The sequence below is a fragment of the Phaseolus vulgaris genome, chromosome 9, assembly GCF_051622355.1.
Source record: "Phaseolus vulgaris cultivar YP4 chromosome 9, ASM5162235v1, whole genome shotgun sequence".
NCBI lineage: Eukaryota > Viridiplantae > Streptophyta > Magnoliopsida > Fabales > Fabaceae > Phaseolus > Phaseolus vulgaris.
In genome coordinates, this window is record NC_143506.1 from 14,666,471 (window position 1) to 14,683,499 (window position 17,029).

The following is a 17,029-nucleotide window of genomic DNA, read 5'->3' on the forward strand; positions in this document are numbered from 1 at the left end:
CGCCGTTGCCGGGGATCGAACCCGGGTCACCCGCGTGACAGGCGGGAATACTTACCACTATACTACAACGACCAGATGTTTAATTAAATTACAGCTAGATTAAATACCTATATATATTGGAAGTTCCCCTCGTTGTGTGTCGTAATGTCAAAGCACCGAACAACTTCTCTACTCTTTCTTCTTCTCGAACACTGTCGTGATTGGGAAGCTCATCATCGCCTACTGTTCTTGGTCATAAACCCTAAACTGGATTTGTTTCTTGAACATTGATAACAGAAAGCAATTGAGAAGATGCTTGGCGTTGGAGACGAAACCCCCTCAAGGTACATTTAATTTCACGATCACGTTTGTGTTCTTCTTCGTTCTCTTTTTTGTGGCTTCACTCGTGTTCAATTTTATGATTATGATTCGGTTGTGGAAGGATAATGCAATCTTTCATGATGTTGCATCGTGCATTAATCTTTTTCCCCAGTTTCTTCTTTTGATGTTTTGGATGCGCTAGTAATACTGTCCTGCATCAATTTCTTTTTTCTTTTTGGTAAATTGTAACTATTAGTTTATTTGATTTGTGTTCCTAAGGTATGAATTGTTGAGCATGGTGAAGAAGCACTCCAACTTAATAGGGAAAACGGTAGTTGAGGAGCAAGATGCTTCTGATATCGAAATGGATATGAGGTTTTGGCACGATGTATTTGATTTGTATTTTGTCTGTGGCAAGGAGTCAAGGGGACGCCAAGATGATGATCTTGTTTTCTTTGTCAGAAAATTGGTATGTCTTTTTCAACTTAAAATTTTTTCGGTTCATTTGTTGTTAATCTTTGTTCAAACGGGTTATTAGTGATTTATAATTACTATCTTTATGCTATGTTCTTTGGTTTAAAGTTGGAATGCAAGCAATATTTGATCCTTTTAGAAGTCTTGTTTTCCTTCAGGGTTCCCTTGTTTCTGGTTCCAACAACAAAACAGAGAGCGTTGAGCCTTATTTTGTACGCAGGTGGGCACCTAAGGTAAATTCAAATTTAAAATCTATTCAAAATCTCTTACACGTGTGCAAACACAATATAAGGGTCTGCAGAAGTTCAAACTCCGAAAGTGCTAGTTGTCAATGTTTTCACGCTATACGATGAATCGTTTTCCTGTGTGCTTCTTGTATATGATGATAGTATTCTAACTTTTCTTTCTCCTCTGAATCATTTACATCTCAAAGAAGAGCAAAAACAAGTAAAAAATGTTTGTTACTGATTGATCCTTTACCCTTGTTCATGCAATCCAAGGTGAAAACTATTGTTATAGGTGTTTGAGACTTTTAAGTGTCGATGGCATTCATGGATATCTAATTGTTAAACAATTCAAAATTGCTTATAACAAACCAACATGTTAATCCAATCTCATTTTTTAAAAGTTGTTCCTCTTTTATTTTGGTTTGGGCCTTTAAATTAGCTTGTGCTTACTTATGTATGCTATTTTAGTCATATCACTAGTCAGTATATATCTTTGACTCATACTCCTCACATTTAGGATTGAACATCTCAATGAGGTTTGTAGGACTGGACATCTACCGTACATGTGATCCTGCAATGACCCATTTAACAGCGATAGAAATTGGTTTAATAACAACCATTAGGATAAACTTCATACCGTGTTAGAATTTTGGTTTATGCCTTACTCAAAATGTAAGATATAGCCTAATTAGAATCTAGGTTTGAGTTTGTGTTAATTTGAGGTTAAAGTTGGAGAGCCCAAAAGTATTTTTTTAGGCAACAATTTCTTCGTTCTTTATTGGTGCATTGGAATTGACAAAGACACTTATCCAAACATAACGCTTAAAGTTGGCCTGGGCATAGTATGAGTTGAATTGTGACAAGTATTGAGTGCATGAAGGTGTTTATGTATCATGTGGCTTGGCGTTATTTACCTTGTTAACCAGTTCTGTTTTTTAATTGCTAAAATCCTTATGGTTTATTACGTAGGATTTGGTTGTCCAACCATTGTGATGCCAAATAATTTTGTTCACTTTTTCTCCACCAGTTGCACGACTTAGTTGATGAAACTTCTATAGATGTGGACTGGAGGCGTTCATTTTACTTGAATTTAATTGCCCATACATCATTCAGTGTAACTGTTGCAATTTGCAGGTAATGATTTTCTTTCCTTAATTTTGTTTCCACCATTGTGTTTCACTATTACTAATCTTTTAGATGGTTTCACAACCATTCAGGTTGCCTCTAAAATTTGTTTAATTTGTACCATGGTCATGTGCATGCATCAGTTAATTTTTTTGCAAAGTCTCCAAAGAACCGATCTCTTTTTTTCTTAAATATTGGCAAGATAGATGATTTGTATGATTGCATTGTTATTCGGTCATTTCTCACCAACAAGATTTCCTTTATGCCAAATACCAAAGCTCATTTCAGTTTCAGCAGTTTTTTTCCATACTTTTTGTTGCCTCATCGTTTTCTCAACCGTAATTAGAGTAACTTGCAAATTCAGATTGAAACGTTCTGCAACTTAAAAGAAGAATCATATATATGTTCTTCAGGCCAATAAAATGTTTGCATAAACTTTTAAAATCCTTACAACTTAGGGTTATTATTCATAGGTTCCCCACAATCATTTTTATCTAGGCAATCTGATTTGAGTTATCTATTTCTCTAGTCACCAGGATCTTATTAATCATCGAGCTGGGCAGGATAAACCTTTATCCCCTATATACAAGGTAAGTGTATAATGAATCTCTCTCCTATTTGCATTGCCCACACTTCCTCTACTTGTAATTGTTTGTAAAAGATAATGTTGATTTTTTTTTATTTGTTCTCCTCTCCCCTTTTAAGTCATCTAATATCCATAGGTCAAAATTGAATTTACAAATCTTGTGATATATGTCAATTTAAGGTTCAGAGAAAATGGCAGATTTATCAGCCCTAAGTCCTGTTTTGGTGGGATGATGATGAATAATATCCATCTTCAAGATACTGCTTTGGCATGTTTTGGAACCTTAGTTTCTTTTATGAAGGTGTAGTTCTTCTGGTATTGTTCAGGCTCACCCCAACCCACACCAAATATTTCAGTCCTGTCTTTCTAGCTGTTTCATTTTTTCCTTTTTTTTATTTTCTGTATTGATTAATTGCCATAAAGATCTGTTGGGAATGCTGGAAATATCTTTGCACAATTCCAGGCTGTACTTTAATTCTATGATGATGAATTTCAGTTGTAATGGCTTCAAATTTGGAAGTGTGGCACTGTAAGTGATTTATAGATTTCTGTTACTTTGAGGTTAATATATCCTCCTTTTATATCAGTTTAAAATCTTGATTTAGACTTTCTTGACATTTTCATCAAGGGTTGCCAAGAACCCTATTTCTCATCCATTCCTGTATGTATCCTCATCCATTCCTGTATGTAATAAATTGTGACTTTAATTTAACTCCTTTCCAGTAGTTGGTATTATTCCATTCTATGCATGGTTATCAAACTTGTGAGTTAACTTGTAAACTCGTTCAAGTTTATGTTCCCACCCCCATTTGGGAGAGTTGACTCGGAAACAAACTCGGTAGACTTGTTGTGAACTCGGCCAAACTCGTGACTCTGCAATCGAGTTGGCGAGTCTAGAGGGGTTTTCTTTTTTAACCCAAAACATCGCCAATGATCGTCATTTCTTGTTCGGAAATAAAAAATCTCACCGCGATGAGGTTCCTCTTCTCCTTCACCTCATGGATTAGGGTTCACTTCATGTCATTCTCTTATGTGATCACACCAAACTCACCACTGTTTCGTTGTGTGCTGGTGTTGTGCTCTTTGGTTGTGTTTCTCTCTGCTTGTAGTTCTGGTTGCAATTCTCTACACTTGTGATTCTCTCTCCTTGCTGTTCTTTGTGCACGCAGCTCTCTCCTCTTGTAGTTCTGATTTGCTCTTCTCTGCTCACGGTTATTAAGCTATATAAAATAAATTTTTTTAAATTTTAATTGCTCTTCTCTGCTCACGTGGTGTTTTTCAGTTTTGATTTTTAATTATAGAAAATTTAATATGTTTTTTTAATTTTGTAATTGATAATTGAAATTAGGGAGCAATTAAATGTATGTGTGGATCAAGTTCAACTGATGGCGATCCAAGTCCATCCTCATCTTAACAATTTATGTTTTGTAATATTTGTATGAATTTATGTATTTAGTATTGTGGACTTATTTTGCTTAATTATGGTATTGAAATGTTGAATTAGTATGTTATTTGTATAATAGAAAATTCATATGAAGTAAATTCTTACGAGTTTACCATTCGAGTTTACCGAGTTCCCATGACTTCATGTAAACTCTCAAGTTTGGTAACCTTGCTTGCTTCTATGTATTACATCATTGTATGTTTTATCTCATTCAAGTTCTACATTAAACTATTTTTGTCCCTTTGAAATGGCTATAGATTTGAGAATGCTATTGTCTACAACTATGATTGTTTTGTTCTTTCCTACGGTCAACCTATTGTTGGTGTTGTAGTTTAAATTTGTTTGTCAATAAGGATTTGTTCATAATTTTGGACTTGGAGGGTCCTTTTCTGTGAAACTTTAAGCCAGTGCATTTTTATTCTCAGTACTATATGCCTAACAGTGGTATGTTGGAAGTTTAAAATGTCTAAAACTCTAAATGTAAAAATACACATAATATCCTCTGATTTCGCAGTGTCACCCTTTGTACTTTCTCAGATTGTGAAGACTGTTTATGCATCCCCAAGTCGTGTAAATTTTCAATTGGACTCTAAAAAGGCAAGTATACCTACCTTTTTCTTTTATATATTGATATTTAAAAGAATGAATACTATTGTTTTTGGATACTTTATACTTTTATTGACAATTACACTGTCCTTGATGTGTATAGGAAGTGGAAACGACTCCTGCTTATCCAGATATATGTTTTGCAATTGATGATTTTGACTCTACTTTTGATGCTGTGGTAATAAATCACTTTAGTAAGTTATTACGTTTTTAGTCACCTTTCATGTATGGAATGTTTATACGTTTTTGATGCTGTGGTTTACATTTTCTAGTTAACTAAGGTGATAGTTTGTAAATATGCCCTGCTTTATCTGACTTGTTTCATATTGCAAATCAGATTTAGATGAAATGTATTTCTGAGATATCTTTATAAATGTGATTACAGTCTCAATATGTAGACTGTTTACAACCTAATTAAGGAAAGAAATAATAAGTAATTAAAGCTATATAAATCAAATCAAATCACTAAAAGATATCAAATATGTCCTAATAAATAGAGAATGAAATCTGCACTTAATTACGGATAATTATCTCCTAATTATGCAGCAATACGGTTATCTTGAAAGGCTCCATTATTTTATTTATGTGTGAAATTTCCACTTCCTTTTAAAAAAATGTATGCTAGTTACAGATTAATGGCTTATCTTGATAATTGTTAATGCTTATGTCGTTCAGTCAAGGGCTGAATTTCTATTGATATTAATGCTAAATTCCTAATTCTCATTGTCATGTTGTATTTATTTTCTGTATGAATGCTTTCTTCTGGTTGATTGTTCTTGACTTGCCCCATATCAAGAGTAGACATTGTTGAATGCGTTATGCATTCTGATTGTGATGACTTCATGAAGTCTTGGTGATTTTATTTCCCCGCAGGTTTTGACCGAAAAAGATCATTGCTATTGTGTAGTTCTAAACGCACATGATGGGGCAGCATTTCCAAGTGAGAAGGTGTCAAGTGATTGTAGTACTAGTAATAGCTCCTCTTTGGAAGTCCATACAAGATCTGCTAAGAAAAGGGATACAAAGGTTTAATTACTTCTTAGTTACTATATTTGAAATTTATTTGCTTTTCAGATTTTGATAATCTGCTCAGTTTTTTGTTTTATTTAAATGCTGCATAATATGGACTGTATGTTCCTTCTACATGCTTTGATGTTAATGATGAAATATGCAGCTGGAACATTTGTCAGTTTTTGCACATGCCAGGGCTAAAGATAGTGCTTGTAATTTATAATTGAAATGTGAGGACTGTCTTTACATTTAGCTGATTATAGCATGAACATTATAAGATGAAACTATTCATACCACCTTCATATGTTTTATAAGATGAAACAAATTGTTTAAACAATTTGTTTGCAGGACATACTGTGACAGAACAGCTAAGTTCAACATAATAAGCCCATACCTGAAATGCATGCTAGACTGTTAGTTCCTAATGGCCTTTCAAAATAAGTGTGATTTCTTCAGAGATGCCCTCTATAACCTATAAATAGAGAAGTAAATGGAAATTAAAATTTTATCTAACTGCTATCATGCCTTTTTTTATTGCTGAACCAAGTTTTATTTTCAACATTCTCTGTCTAATTCTTCAAATATCTTAAATTATTCAATGAGTATGTCAACAATAAAAACTTAACTTATGCAGAACTTCTTAAATAACTAACGTTTAAATATTCTGATGTTCTGATATCTTCGATTTGCAGCTTACCCTTTTCTCAGGATTTGTCAGCTATCAAATGGTTCGAGATGCTTATGATGGTAATGCTCGGGGATGTATTTTTGCACATTTAACATATATTGTAACCAAAGTATTTTACCGGATATGTGGATATATTGCTTCTCTTGACTTGACGTGTCAATGTTATTTTGAATGTCTAAATATTTTACAAATCCATTAACCATGGTTTGGTAATTTTATTCATCCTTGCTGAAAAAACAGTTCCCAACCTTATTATGATATTTCATAAATTCTATTTACAGAAATTTTCATATGTAAAGCAGTTTAATGGATTAATCTTTTGTTACATTGTTTGTTTTTCTCTTCTTTTAAAGAGACTTTCCCTGTTAACTGCTGCGGCAACACTTTACTTCCTTCATACCGGAAAATTCGAAAAGCTCATTATGTTGATGGGTGCTACATACCATATATCTGTTGTCTCTTTAGTCAGATACAACATATTTCCTCTTGCTTCATTGCAGCTGGCAGGTCCCGATTTGGGAGCCTTTTATCAGTGGGCCATTCTTCTGGCAAAACAGACAGGATTTACATGAAAGGTCCTGGAGGCCGAGGAGAAGTTGAGGTAGCTGTTTCTGGTGTTGCAGGTAAGAAACTATTTTATGCTTGGGATTTCCAAAATTTGCGCTGATACTTGACATGCTATGATCTTTTACCTTCCAGGATTTCTGTATTACAGGACTTAAGAAAATAAGATATGTATTATTGTTTGTTTTACGTTATGTGATCCTGTATTAAATTTTGTTCTGTTAGGGTAGCAATTGCTTCTACAATGTTTATGGGGTTAAAAGATCAAAGCCTCACGGCAATACTGTTTCTTGTTTAACTATTCTAGCCAAATATGTTGTGAAGCTTGTGTATGTTCCAATCTTATCAATTGAAAGATAGATATAAAGATGGCTGAAATGGAATCTCTCTGTTGCAATGTCAGATCAAAGCCAGGAAGATTCGGGCCCATTTTCTCCAGTTATATCAAAGAAAGGGTTTGGGCTTGGTGTAATTGTCCGCAAAGCAGCTTCTGCCGCATCAGTAGCAGCAAAGCATGCTTATGCAGCGGCCTCTGCCTCTAGCTCAAATTTTGATGAGTTGATACCTTTGAAGTGCAGCTTAATGTCCATATCATTGCCATGGGAATATATTGCATATGATCTTCTGTTTAAGGTGAGGTTTTGTGTTGATCAATTGGGTTAAATGAAATGGCATAATGGCATGGCTTTTAGCAAAATGTTAATATGTATCTCGTCTTGACAACTTACTTCGTTTGGGTGGTGTTACTCTGATATCACATTTCGAATTAAAGATTAATTGCCTACTTAGCTTAAATGGCATGTTTTATTTTCATTGCTACCCTTCGATTTTATTCCACTGATTAGTGCCTGATTACAGTAAGTTTGATTGTCAAATTAGGGAGCTCCTGCAGTTAACATGTGATCATAAGTTTTATCTGTGGGCGCAAAGAAAATCAAAAAGGAGTTATCTGCAGGTATGCAGGTACACTACCTTTTTAGAAATGAAATTCGTTTATCTTCTGACAGAGTTGTCTTTCGTGCATGTCGTGCACGTGCATACTCAGAAATGTGTATATTTGGTGTTGGGTTGTGTATCCCTGGGTAATCTATGTTAGTTGGTGTATATGTTGGATTATTGTAATTTCTATATTTCCATTTACTAGGGTTAGCTTCTTCCCGACTAAGGCATTTTTTTAAATTATTTCAAAAGTTACTTATACCTCTTAACGAATTCCACTAGAGATAGAAGGTGAAACAAACTTGTCTTCGGTCAAAGCTGAACTGCACGCAGGCAGCGATTGCCACTAAAAACGGGACTTTTAATTTTATGGATTTATTTATGAAAAAATATGTATCCTCATTTTGTATTAATTTTCATAAATGACTTTATCCACGACTGTTAGTGCTAGCATTTTTTAGTCACAAATATAAGTGGTTGACTCTTAAAATACCATATTCGTTTCTTATTTTTAAGCGGCTACATAAATTAAGGGTGGGCAAAAAATTCAATTTATAAAATTCAATCCATAATTATCTAAATCCATATTAGTTTTAATCCATTTAAATTGATTTATCTCAAATCCAAATCCATATTTTTGGATTTTAAATCCAATCCATTTAATTGGATATGGACTAGATATAGATTGGATACATTTCTGGATTATCTAAATTGCATTTTGGGTTGGATTTTGACTTGGCTCGATCTAGGTTGAGCCAAGACAATTCAGACTCATATTGAGCAAAGTCGGCCCAAGTCCACATTAAGCTGAGTCGTTCGGGTCCAAGTCGAATCGAGTCGGTATGGGCCAAAGTCAAGCCAAGTCATTTCAGGCCAAAGTCGAGTCGAGTCAACCCTTGGGCCAAGTCGAGCCGAGTGGTCGATATTGAGCCGAGTTGGCCCATGCCAATGTCTAGTCGAGTTAAGTCTTTCGGGTTCGGTATTAAGTCGAGCAGGCCTGGGTCGATATCCAAACAATCGAGCCAGGACTGATGTCGAGCCGAGCGGGCCACGACCCATATTGAGTCGAGCAGGTCAGGGCTGATGTTGAACTGAGCAAGCCCGGGCCTAAGTCGAGTCAAACAGGCTCGAGCCAATTTCGAGCCGAGCAGTCTCGGGTTGATGTCGAGTCGAGCAGGCCCGAATGGAAGTTGAGCAGAGCAAGCCCAGGTCGATGTCGAGTCGTCCGGGTCCAGGCTGATGTCGAGTGGAGCGGGCCCGGGCCGAGGTTGAGTCGTCTAGGCCTGGGATGATGTCGAGTTGAGCGGGCCCGGGCCAATGTCGAGTCGTTCGGGCCTGGACCGATGTCAAGTTGAGCTGGCCCCGACCAATGTCTAGTCGAGTGGGCTCGAACCAAAGTCGAGTGGGCCTGGGCCGATATCGAGCTGAGCGAGCCCAGGTCGATGTTGAGTTGTCCGGGCCCAGATTGATCTAGAGTTGTTCGGGCCTGGGCCGATGCCAATTGAGTGGGCTTGTACTGATGTCGAGCCTAGCGGGCTCGACCTATGTTGAGTCGTTTGGGCCTAGGCCGATGTCGATTTGTTTGGGCCCAGGTCGATGTGGAGTTGTCCGAGCCCGGACCAATGTGGAATCGTTTCGGTCTGGGACAAGTTAGTCTAATTGACAAAGTGAATTTAATCTAAATTTAATCTATTTTAAATAAATTTAAAAAAAATTCAAATAAATTTGATCTAATTAAAATGAATATGAATTCAATCCATTTATTTGAATTTAGATTGGATTTTGAGATGACTATCCTAACATAAATCATCCATCAGCTTTTTTTGCGAATTCATTCATTTTAATATTATTATTATCATTATTAATATATATTATCTTTTCGACAACAACTTCACTACGTTACCTAATTTTTAAATTATAGGGGATTAAAGTTTTTCATATTATGACAATTTTAAACGACATAAAAGTCTTTTATTTAGTTAATTAGATAGACCAAAATGAATGTTCTTATAGTTGTTTTTCTAATCTATGTTTCTCTCGTAATGTTATATTAGCAGGAATTCAATTATTTGCATACTCTAGCTCTATAATGCATTCGGTTATTCAAGTTATTTTACAATATTATTATTAATAGTTGTCCTAAAATCATCCGAAACGGTTTAGTTTCAAGTTTTTTTATCAAATATTTTCTAAGGGATGAAAGTGATGGTTTTAAGATTCAAAAATTAATAATAAGTCATAATCTATTTACTACTTTGACCAATTATTGTTATTATTTTTTATAGCAGATATTGTTGCAACTGTCACCTAAATTAATCTACTTTTGAGAAATCTTTTGTCAGTCATAGGCTTACTACCTAAATTATTATTTTTTTTATTGCTGTCAATATAATGATGGAAATAAATGAATTTTTTATATTTTGCAAAATTTAATATATCTAGATGAAAAACTAACTTTTTTTCTATGAAAATGAAGAAGTTTATTCAAAAATAAATATTGGACATTATGGTCTTAACAAGTAAAAGTGCATAAGATAAGATGAGGTTGTCTAACGATATGATAGATTCAATAAATCACCCAGTTTTTAAAGTAGACTTTAATTTAACTTGTAATTTAGTTTTATTTTTAAATGGTGTTATTATAATTTGATTTTATTTTTAATTGATAGATTTAACAAGTAAAAGTGCATAAAATAAAATGAGCTTTGTCTTTATATATAATATAATAGGTTCAATAAACCTCCCAATTTATAAAGTAGATTTTAACTTAATTTGTATATTATAATTTAATTTAATTTTTAATTGATGATATTATAATTTGATTTGATTTTTAATAGTTGTGAGATTTTGAGCACGTGAATTATGTGATTAATCATAATATAATAATATTCTGGGCATTGAATATAGTTATATTCATATAATGAGTGAATTTACTTCTTCCAAGTGTACAATCTTCAGAAATTAAATTTGATTTTCAAGTTGATTTAAGAGTGCTATTTGTTTTCAGCATCTCATGCAAATGATAGAGTGCATTGCTCATGACTAAGTTCATTGTAATTGCATTCCTTTCGTCATCATACACGAGTTTCAGCCACTTATCTTGGTGTTATGAATAGTTGTACTTTCATTGACCAGATAATGCTTCACCCTCCAACAATTAATTCCTCCCAAAAATCGTATTAGCTAGTAGATAAAGATCGCATCACAAAAGTATATAATCACTGTCAAAGACTCCAAAACTATATGTAATTTTTTTTCTAAATTGTAATAATTTGCGAAAAGATTTCAACAAAAAAAAAATTGGGGGCCAAATTATAAGATGAAACTTTCCACGAGGGATGAGATGACCCTTCTCCTTTGGTCATTCCCTGTGTGTTGGAGATTTGTTCCCTATTGTCTAAAGAAGCAAAAGCTAAGTGATTAACTAGATGAAATACAGTGTTTGTTGTAATGTTATTGCGGCCACAAGGTGCTACTAACTGCCTAAGGTTTAGGAAAGGCAAAATGGCAGTGACCAAAAGAAAGCCTTGCAGAAGATAAAGGAGAAGCACCTAAATTGTACTATTCTTCTTTCCATTACATTTACTTGCATTCATGCACATGCGAGCTACTTTAGCAAGCTAAAAAAAGGGATTGCTTCATTATCTTTTCCCTTCATTTAACTAATCAAGGTTAACTAAAATGGCAACCCAAGTGATTGCATGTTATCCCCACTCAACATTGGTACTTTAATATTTGCTAATAGTCCAAGGGAACCAACTACCAACCAATACAAAATTGCCCCATATGCTCAACTAAGAAAACTACCCAAGAATATTCCTCTCTATTGTGTAACAAATAAGTTGAAGTCACACATCAACCTATGCATATTTAGCAATGCCCATCAGGTTAGGCTACATCATATTACTTTGGAAAGACAAATGTACTTCATACCATTAAATCAACACATTCATGTGTGTACAAACGCATCTACATTTCATGGCTAGATAAAATACTCACTTTTCCTTTCCCTTTTTATTATCTACTTTTTTTATTTTCACCTCCACACACTTTAGATTGCCCACTCACTTTCTTTTGTGTATTTGTTTATATCCCTGTCATCTTAACAACACTGTTACTTGAAATATACCAGTAGCTCACTTTTTTCTAGAGATTCCATTGGTCGTTTACACAATATCTCAGGAACCCTTTTCTAAATTATTCAATATGGAAATCTCATCGTCCTATCATGATAACTAAAGCTTTTCACCTGTTAGCTTTTAAAATGGTACCACAATGTTCTTTCTCTATTCATGCTGTAGAATTATTTCCACAGTTAATCGACCAAAACTAAATGTTTTTACTCTGATAAAGTAAGATTAATTTCGTTCCTTCCTTCCTTCCTTCTCCACTTTTTGTACTTTTCATCTCCACTTTTTGCATGCTATTGTATCAGACTTTATAGAATTAAACGTATATCATTTCTGAATTTAAATTTTGTTAGTGTAAACTCAAAGTGATTGAAGCCTGTAACTAACCCATGGATACGTGGGTTCGGGAGATGAAAATAGTGGATTTCTGGTCACAAACATTAAAAAAAAAAAGCTACATAGACCACTCACTACCTGACTACTACTTACTCACAAATAATGAATTTACTCCACATTTCAATATTAATTTTTATTACATTATTTCAATTTTCTTTTGTTTGTGTGGCAGAAGTTAGATATGTTATTTAAAAAACAGTTTCACCACTGCTTTCTAATTAAAATTAAAGCGTAATTTTGGTGTTCCTCAGCTTTCTAATCCCCTTTGTTGTTTATGTGTTTTTGCTTGATCCTTCGTCATTAAGATAAAGCTAATCTCCCCAAAGAACACTCTATTAATTTTCTTACCTTAACAAAAAAGCTTACCCCATCTGAATCCCCACCACCCACCCCACACACTAAAGTTTGCATCAAATGTTCTCTCCGCAGTTTTTATTTTTCCTAAAGTCAAAAGAAAAAACTTAGCATAAAAAACCCTAATTATATTCACCAATCACTCTTTTCTAAAGGTTACCATCAAAACCTACTTACATTCATTAAAATAAACTATTAATATTTTTTGTGACCAGTATGCTAAGTGAGATTAGTTTTCCAAAATCTTTTGCACTAATGGGCCCCACATTTTCCTTCCCCACCCCTTCAAATACCCCTCTCCTATGCTTCCATTCCTCCCTTTTCCCCTTCCTTCTTCTCTTTGGTTCACTCTTTTGAATTTCCCGGTTTCTTTTCTCTCTCTTTTTTGCTCTTCTAAGCCATGTTGTTCCACGAAGCGGTTCAGTTCCCATGTTCTCCGGTTCACCACACCATGCTGACCGAAAGTGAAATAGAAGACCTGTTTTCTCTCATAAACAAATCGAGAGACCCGGCCAGCCTGCTGTCCGGTTCCCAGGGATCGAACCGGACGGTTTACTCGTCAGAGGAAAAAAAGGTGAGACGCATGCAATCGAACCGGGAATCAGCCCGAAGGTCCCGCTACAAAAAGAAGAAGCATCTTGAGAACCTCACGAGCCAAATGAACCGGTTGAGAATCCAAAACCGGTTTCTCAAAAACCGAGTCGCTTCAACCATGCACCAACACCTCCTACTATCCCTACATAACGATCATCTTAAATCCGAAGCTATTTCCCTTATGGCCACTCTTTCGGATCTATGTGGCCTTTTATTTTAGCCTCCATGCTTTCACATTAATAATATCTTACATACCCCTTCTCCTTCATCATAAAAACTAAGTAAAAAACCATTCACACTGCATATATATTTTTTATATTAAACTTCTCTATGTTACTAGCTGCATATATAATTATAGAATAAAGTTCTCATACTTCATGCATCGAACCATCCAAAATTCTTGGTTGGTGCATCGCGGTAGGGGAAAAGCAATGAATGCCATAGCTAGCTAGAAAGAACTCTCCTTTACGTTATTTTTTTAGGGTTTTTTGCTCAATTTCTAGGTCTAGGAAGAGGAAAACATGGTTACGTACGTGCAGTGTGGTTGGTGAAAGAAGCCCCAGGTTGATGGAAGTACGATGTAGGATTTTGAAGGTCTACCATGTTGTTGTTATCTTTGTCTTTTGGGAACTTTTATTTGTAAATTTGTGCAGCATCAGCGAATGGTGAAAACCATGAATAGGGTTTGGTCATCTTGGTGGAATATGTTAATGTTGGTATCAAGAAAGTCTGAATCTCATACAGTGTTATAATGTAAATATGCTAGCTATTGGCAAATCAAGGAATCCATGCATTTTGTTACTTGGTATTAATTTTTTGTGTCTTTCTGCATAATCTTCATTCCTTCGTGTAACAAAAAAAAACAAGTGGCAAAAAACCTGAGGTTGTGAGCTCATACATAGGACCTACACGTGAACGATTATTTCTAATCATGTGACGAAAAGTACTTTTTGTAGCAGCGATGTGACATGAGTTAACAAATAATAGTGTCCTTTTTTATGGTATATTCGCCCAAGTGAGAGAGAAGAAAGAAAGTAACAGATGACAGTCATGTAATGAAAAGAGAACAAAAGTATAAGAGCATTTCCTTAATAAAATAATTTACAGGAATCTTAAAATAAAAAGTAATCTTTTAATATTGATAATATGTATTTTTATAAAATTAATATTTAATTATAATGATTAAAAATTGTAAGAAAATAAAGTATAAATAAAAAAATTAAATTATAAATTTTATAAAACCTAATTATTGGAACAAATTTATAAAAAAAAATATAACGTGATAATATCTATCTAAACTAAAATAAAATCTCATAAGAGTTTCTTACAAATATTTCGTACTGTAAATGCTCTAAAATTAGGGATTATGTGTTTGCATTTAATCTTACTGTTAAAACTTAAATATTACATTCCGGCACAATAAATATTTATACGTTTTTACTATATAAATATTTCATTTTCTGCAATATTTTCCACAATTTCACATTTTTTTACTGTACCTCCTTAGGTAATACCTTCCACCAGATGTATAAAAAACTTTATTTAATATGCATTTTGAAACTAAAAATAGTTGTGTGTGTGTAATTTCTTTTAATATAACAGGTAAGAAATCTAATATGGTGTTAAAACATATTACTAATTCAATTTGTGAAACTTTTTATAAGCAAATTATTATAACATTAAAAATTTGTTGAGATTTAAAAGAAACAATATATGTAAGGTATCAAAAATGATTTTACGACTTGGTAATAAGCTCAAACAAGTAGTGAAAAATAGTAAAAATAGCGAATTGATTAATACAAAAATCTCTTGTATCAATTAAAAACTTCTTGATGATATATGAAAGGTTCACTCAAGGAAAAATATATAATGTTCAAGATACTCATGCTATATAGTATAGTTTTTTATATGAATTATTTACAATCTATTTATAAAAAAATATATTTTTGAATAAAAACATTATTTTTTATTAAGAGTTTCTTTATTAAATAGAGACTATTATATATCATCCTCTCTAGTTGCATCAACTGGTAAGCTTATTGATTGAAAATATATAAATAGGAGTGTTAATAGCACACATTCCAACATACTCATTCTAAAATATTCCTTATTATTGCTCAAAAATTCATTAGAATATACAAAAACACGAAAGGAACTTATTAAATAAGAAGTAAAAGCAATAAAATTATTTTTCGATGAATTTCAAACAACAATGGAAAGTATAGCACATCTCAATTGTAATACTTTAATTTGTAAAATCACATGCTAAACTAAATAGACGTAGAATAAATTTTGCTTAAATATTTGTGAAAAAGGCTTACTTAAAATGATATATAATAATAATGTAGTTAATGTCTTTATTTATACCAAACTTTTTATTTTCTTAATATGATATTGTTAATAATTTTCCTTACATCCACCATGGTGATTAGTTAAAAAATAACATAATTAAAAAGTTAATAACTGATGCTATCTTAAACTTTTAAATAGACACATGATTTTTTTGTTAAAAATGAATGAATGAAATCAAATAAACATCTCATCCATTGGTGAGCGAGACTTGTTCACGTCAAAAAGTCAATTCTCTCATTAAAAAATCCATATCTATAAAGATGTAAGTTAGAATAAAGCATTACTAGTAGACAACATCAAAATATTTTTAGCCTAATGCATTTAAATCGAAGATATTAGATAGTGATAGATGAAGAGTCTCTATTTGGTTAAAAGTTATAACCTAAGTGTTGCTTCTTCTTTTTTTGTCTAAGTGCAAGGAATGAACTTCAATTTCAGATTTGTAGCCCCCATGAAATCCTCAAAGAAACATCACAGAAAGTTTGTTAAAAGAAAATAAATAAATAATAAAAATATATTATTGGCCATAACAAAATCAACAAGTGTTATTGTCCGATTGGTGCTTTCCTTTTGCTGGTTGACCATAGTTAGTGACATATTGGGGATATTTGCTTCCATAATTTTTTTATGCTAATATATTTAATTTTTTCCACATGAAAATTTATTTTTGTCTTCGTAAGACAATTTTTTAGCTTGATCTAAAAAAGTTATAAGAGATAAAAGAAAAAGTAACTAATGTTAATTTTATTACTTTCTCTTTCTAATATTTTATAGTATTGAAAATAAAAACTGTTAATATTTTGAAAATATGGAAATGTGAGAGAATGTTTATGATTTGTAAAAGTGCACGTATTTATATTTTTAATAAAAATATTAAAAAATATATTACTAAAATAAATTTATGGGTTTGTCGGTAAATGCCTTGTGTTTATTCCACTTTCTTCAAAGGCAAGTTCTTATAGATAACCAGACACTTGTTTAGTCGAAAGGTTTAGATAAAAAGCAATGCTAACTTTTGACCTAATAACGCTGATTAGAAGCATTGACAATGATTTGTAAGATAGCTTTAATCATAGAAAACCTTCATTAGGACAATATATTATTTATTAAATAATCAATCCATGATTGTGTATTATTAACTGTGTGGTCAAATGAAAAAAAAAAAAACTACATGTCAAATTACTATACAAAACTACACAGTTTAAATATATTTTTCTCCATACTTGTGTTGTATTTTAA

The 17,029-nt window shown here is 33.1% G+C and overlaps 2 protein-coding genes and 1 non-coding gene across 5 annotated transcripts; 2 read left to right on the forward strand and 1 right to left on the reverse strand.

Moving 5' to 3' along the window:
- On the reverse strand, nt 1-72 carry TRNAD-GUC (transfer RNA aspartic acid (anticodon GUC)). The gene has a single exon. It is a non-coding gene; the product is annotated as a tRNA-Asp (tRNA).
- A 59-nt stretch (nt 73-131) lies between these two features.
- On the forward strand, nt 132-8,233 carry CW7. 3 transcript variants are annotated; one of them, XR_016515827.1, is made up of 12 exons: nt 132-323; nt 580-769; nt 933-1,007; nt 2,029-2,135; nt 2,656-2,716; nt 4,694-4,757; nt 4,870-4,956; nt 5,636-5,788; nt 6,466-6,520; nt 6,962-7,084; nt 7,429-7,658; nt 7,905-8,233. XR_016515827.1 is itself a non-coding variant. In XM_068625760.2 (12 exons), the coding sequence occupies exons 1-12, from the start codon at nt 292-294 to the stop codon at nt 7,926-7,928; spliced, it is 1,185 nt and encodes a 394-aa protein (XP_068481861.1). In that variant the 5' UTR covers nt 132-291; the 3' UTR covers nt 7,929-8,233. The 3 variants fall into 3 exon arrangements, 2 of the variants coding, with proteins under 2 accessions (XP_068481861.1, XP_068481863.1); XM_068625760.2 differs by having other exon boundaries at nt 4,870-4,940; XM_068625762.2 differs by having other exon boundaries at nt 142-323; nt 917-1,007; nt 4,870-4,940.
- Nucleotides 8,234-13,244: 5,011 nt separating this feature from the next.
- On the forward strand, nt 13,245-13,658 carry LOC137822232 (basic leucine zipper 4). The gene has a single exon (XM_068627128.1). It carries the CDS (start codon nt 13,245-13,247, stop codon nt 13,656-13,658), a length of 414 nt encoding a protein of 137 aa, XP_068483229.1.
- The last annotated feature ends 3,371 nt before the right edge of the window (nt 13,659-17,029 follow it).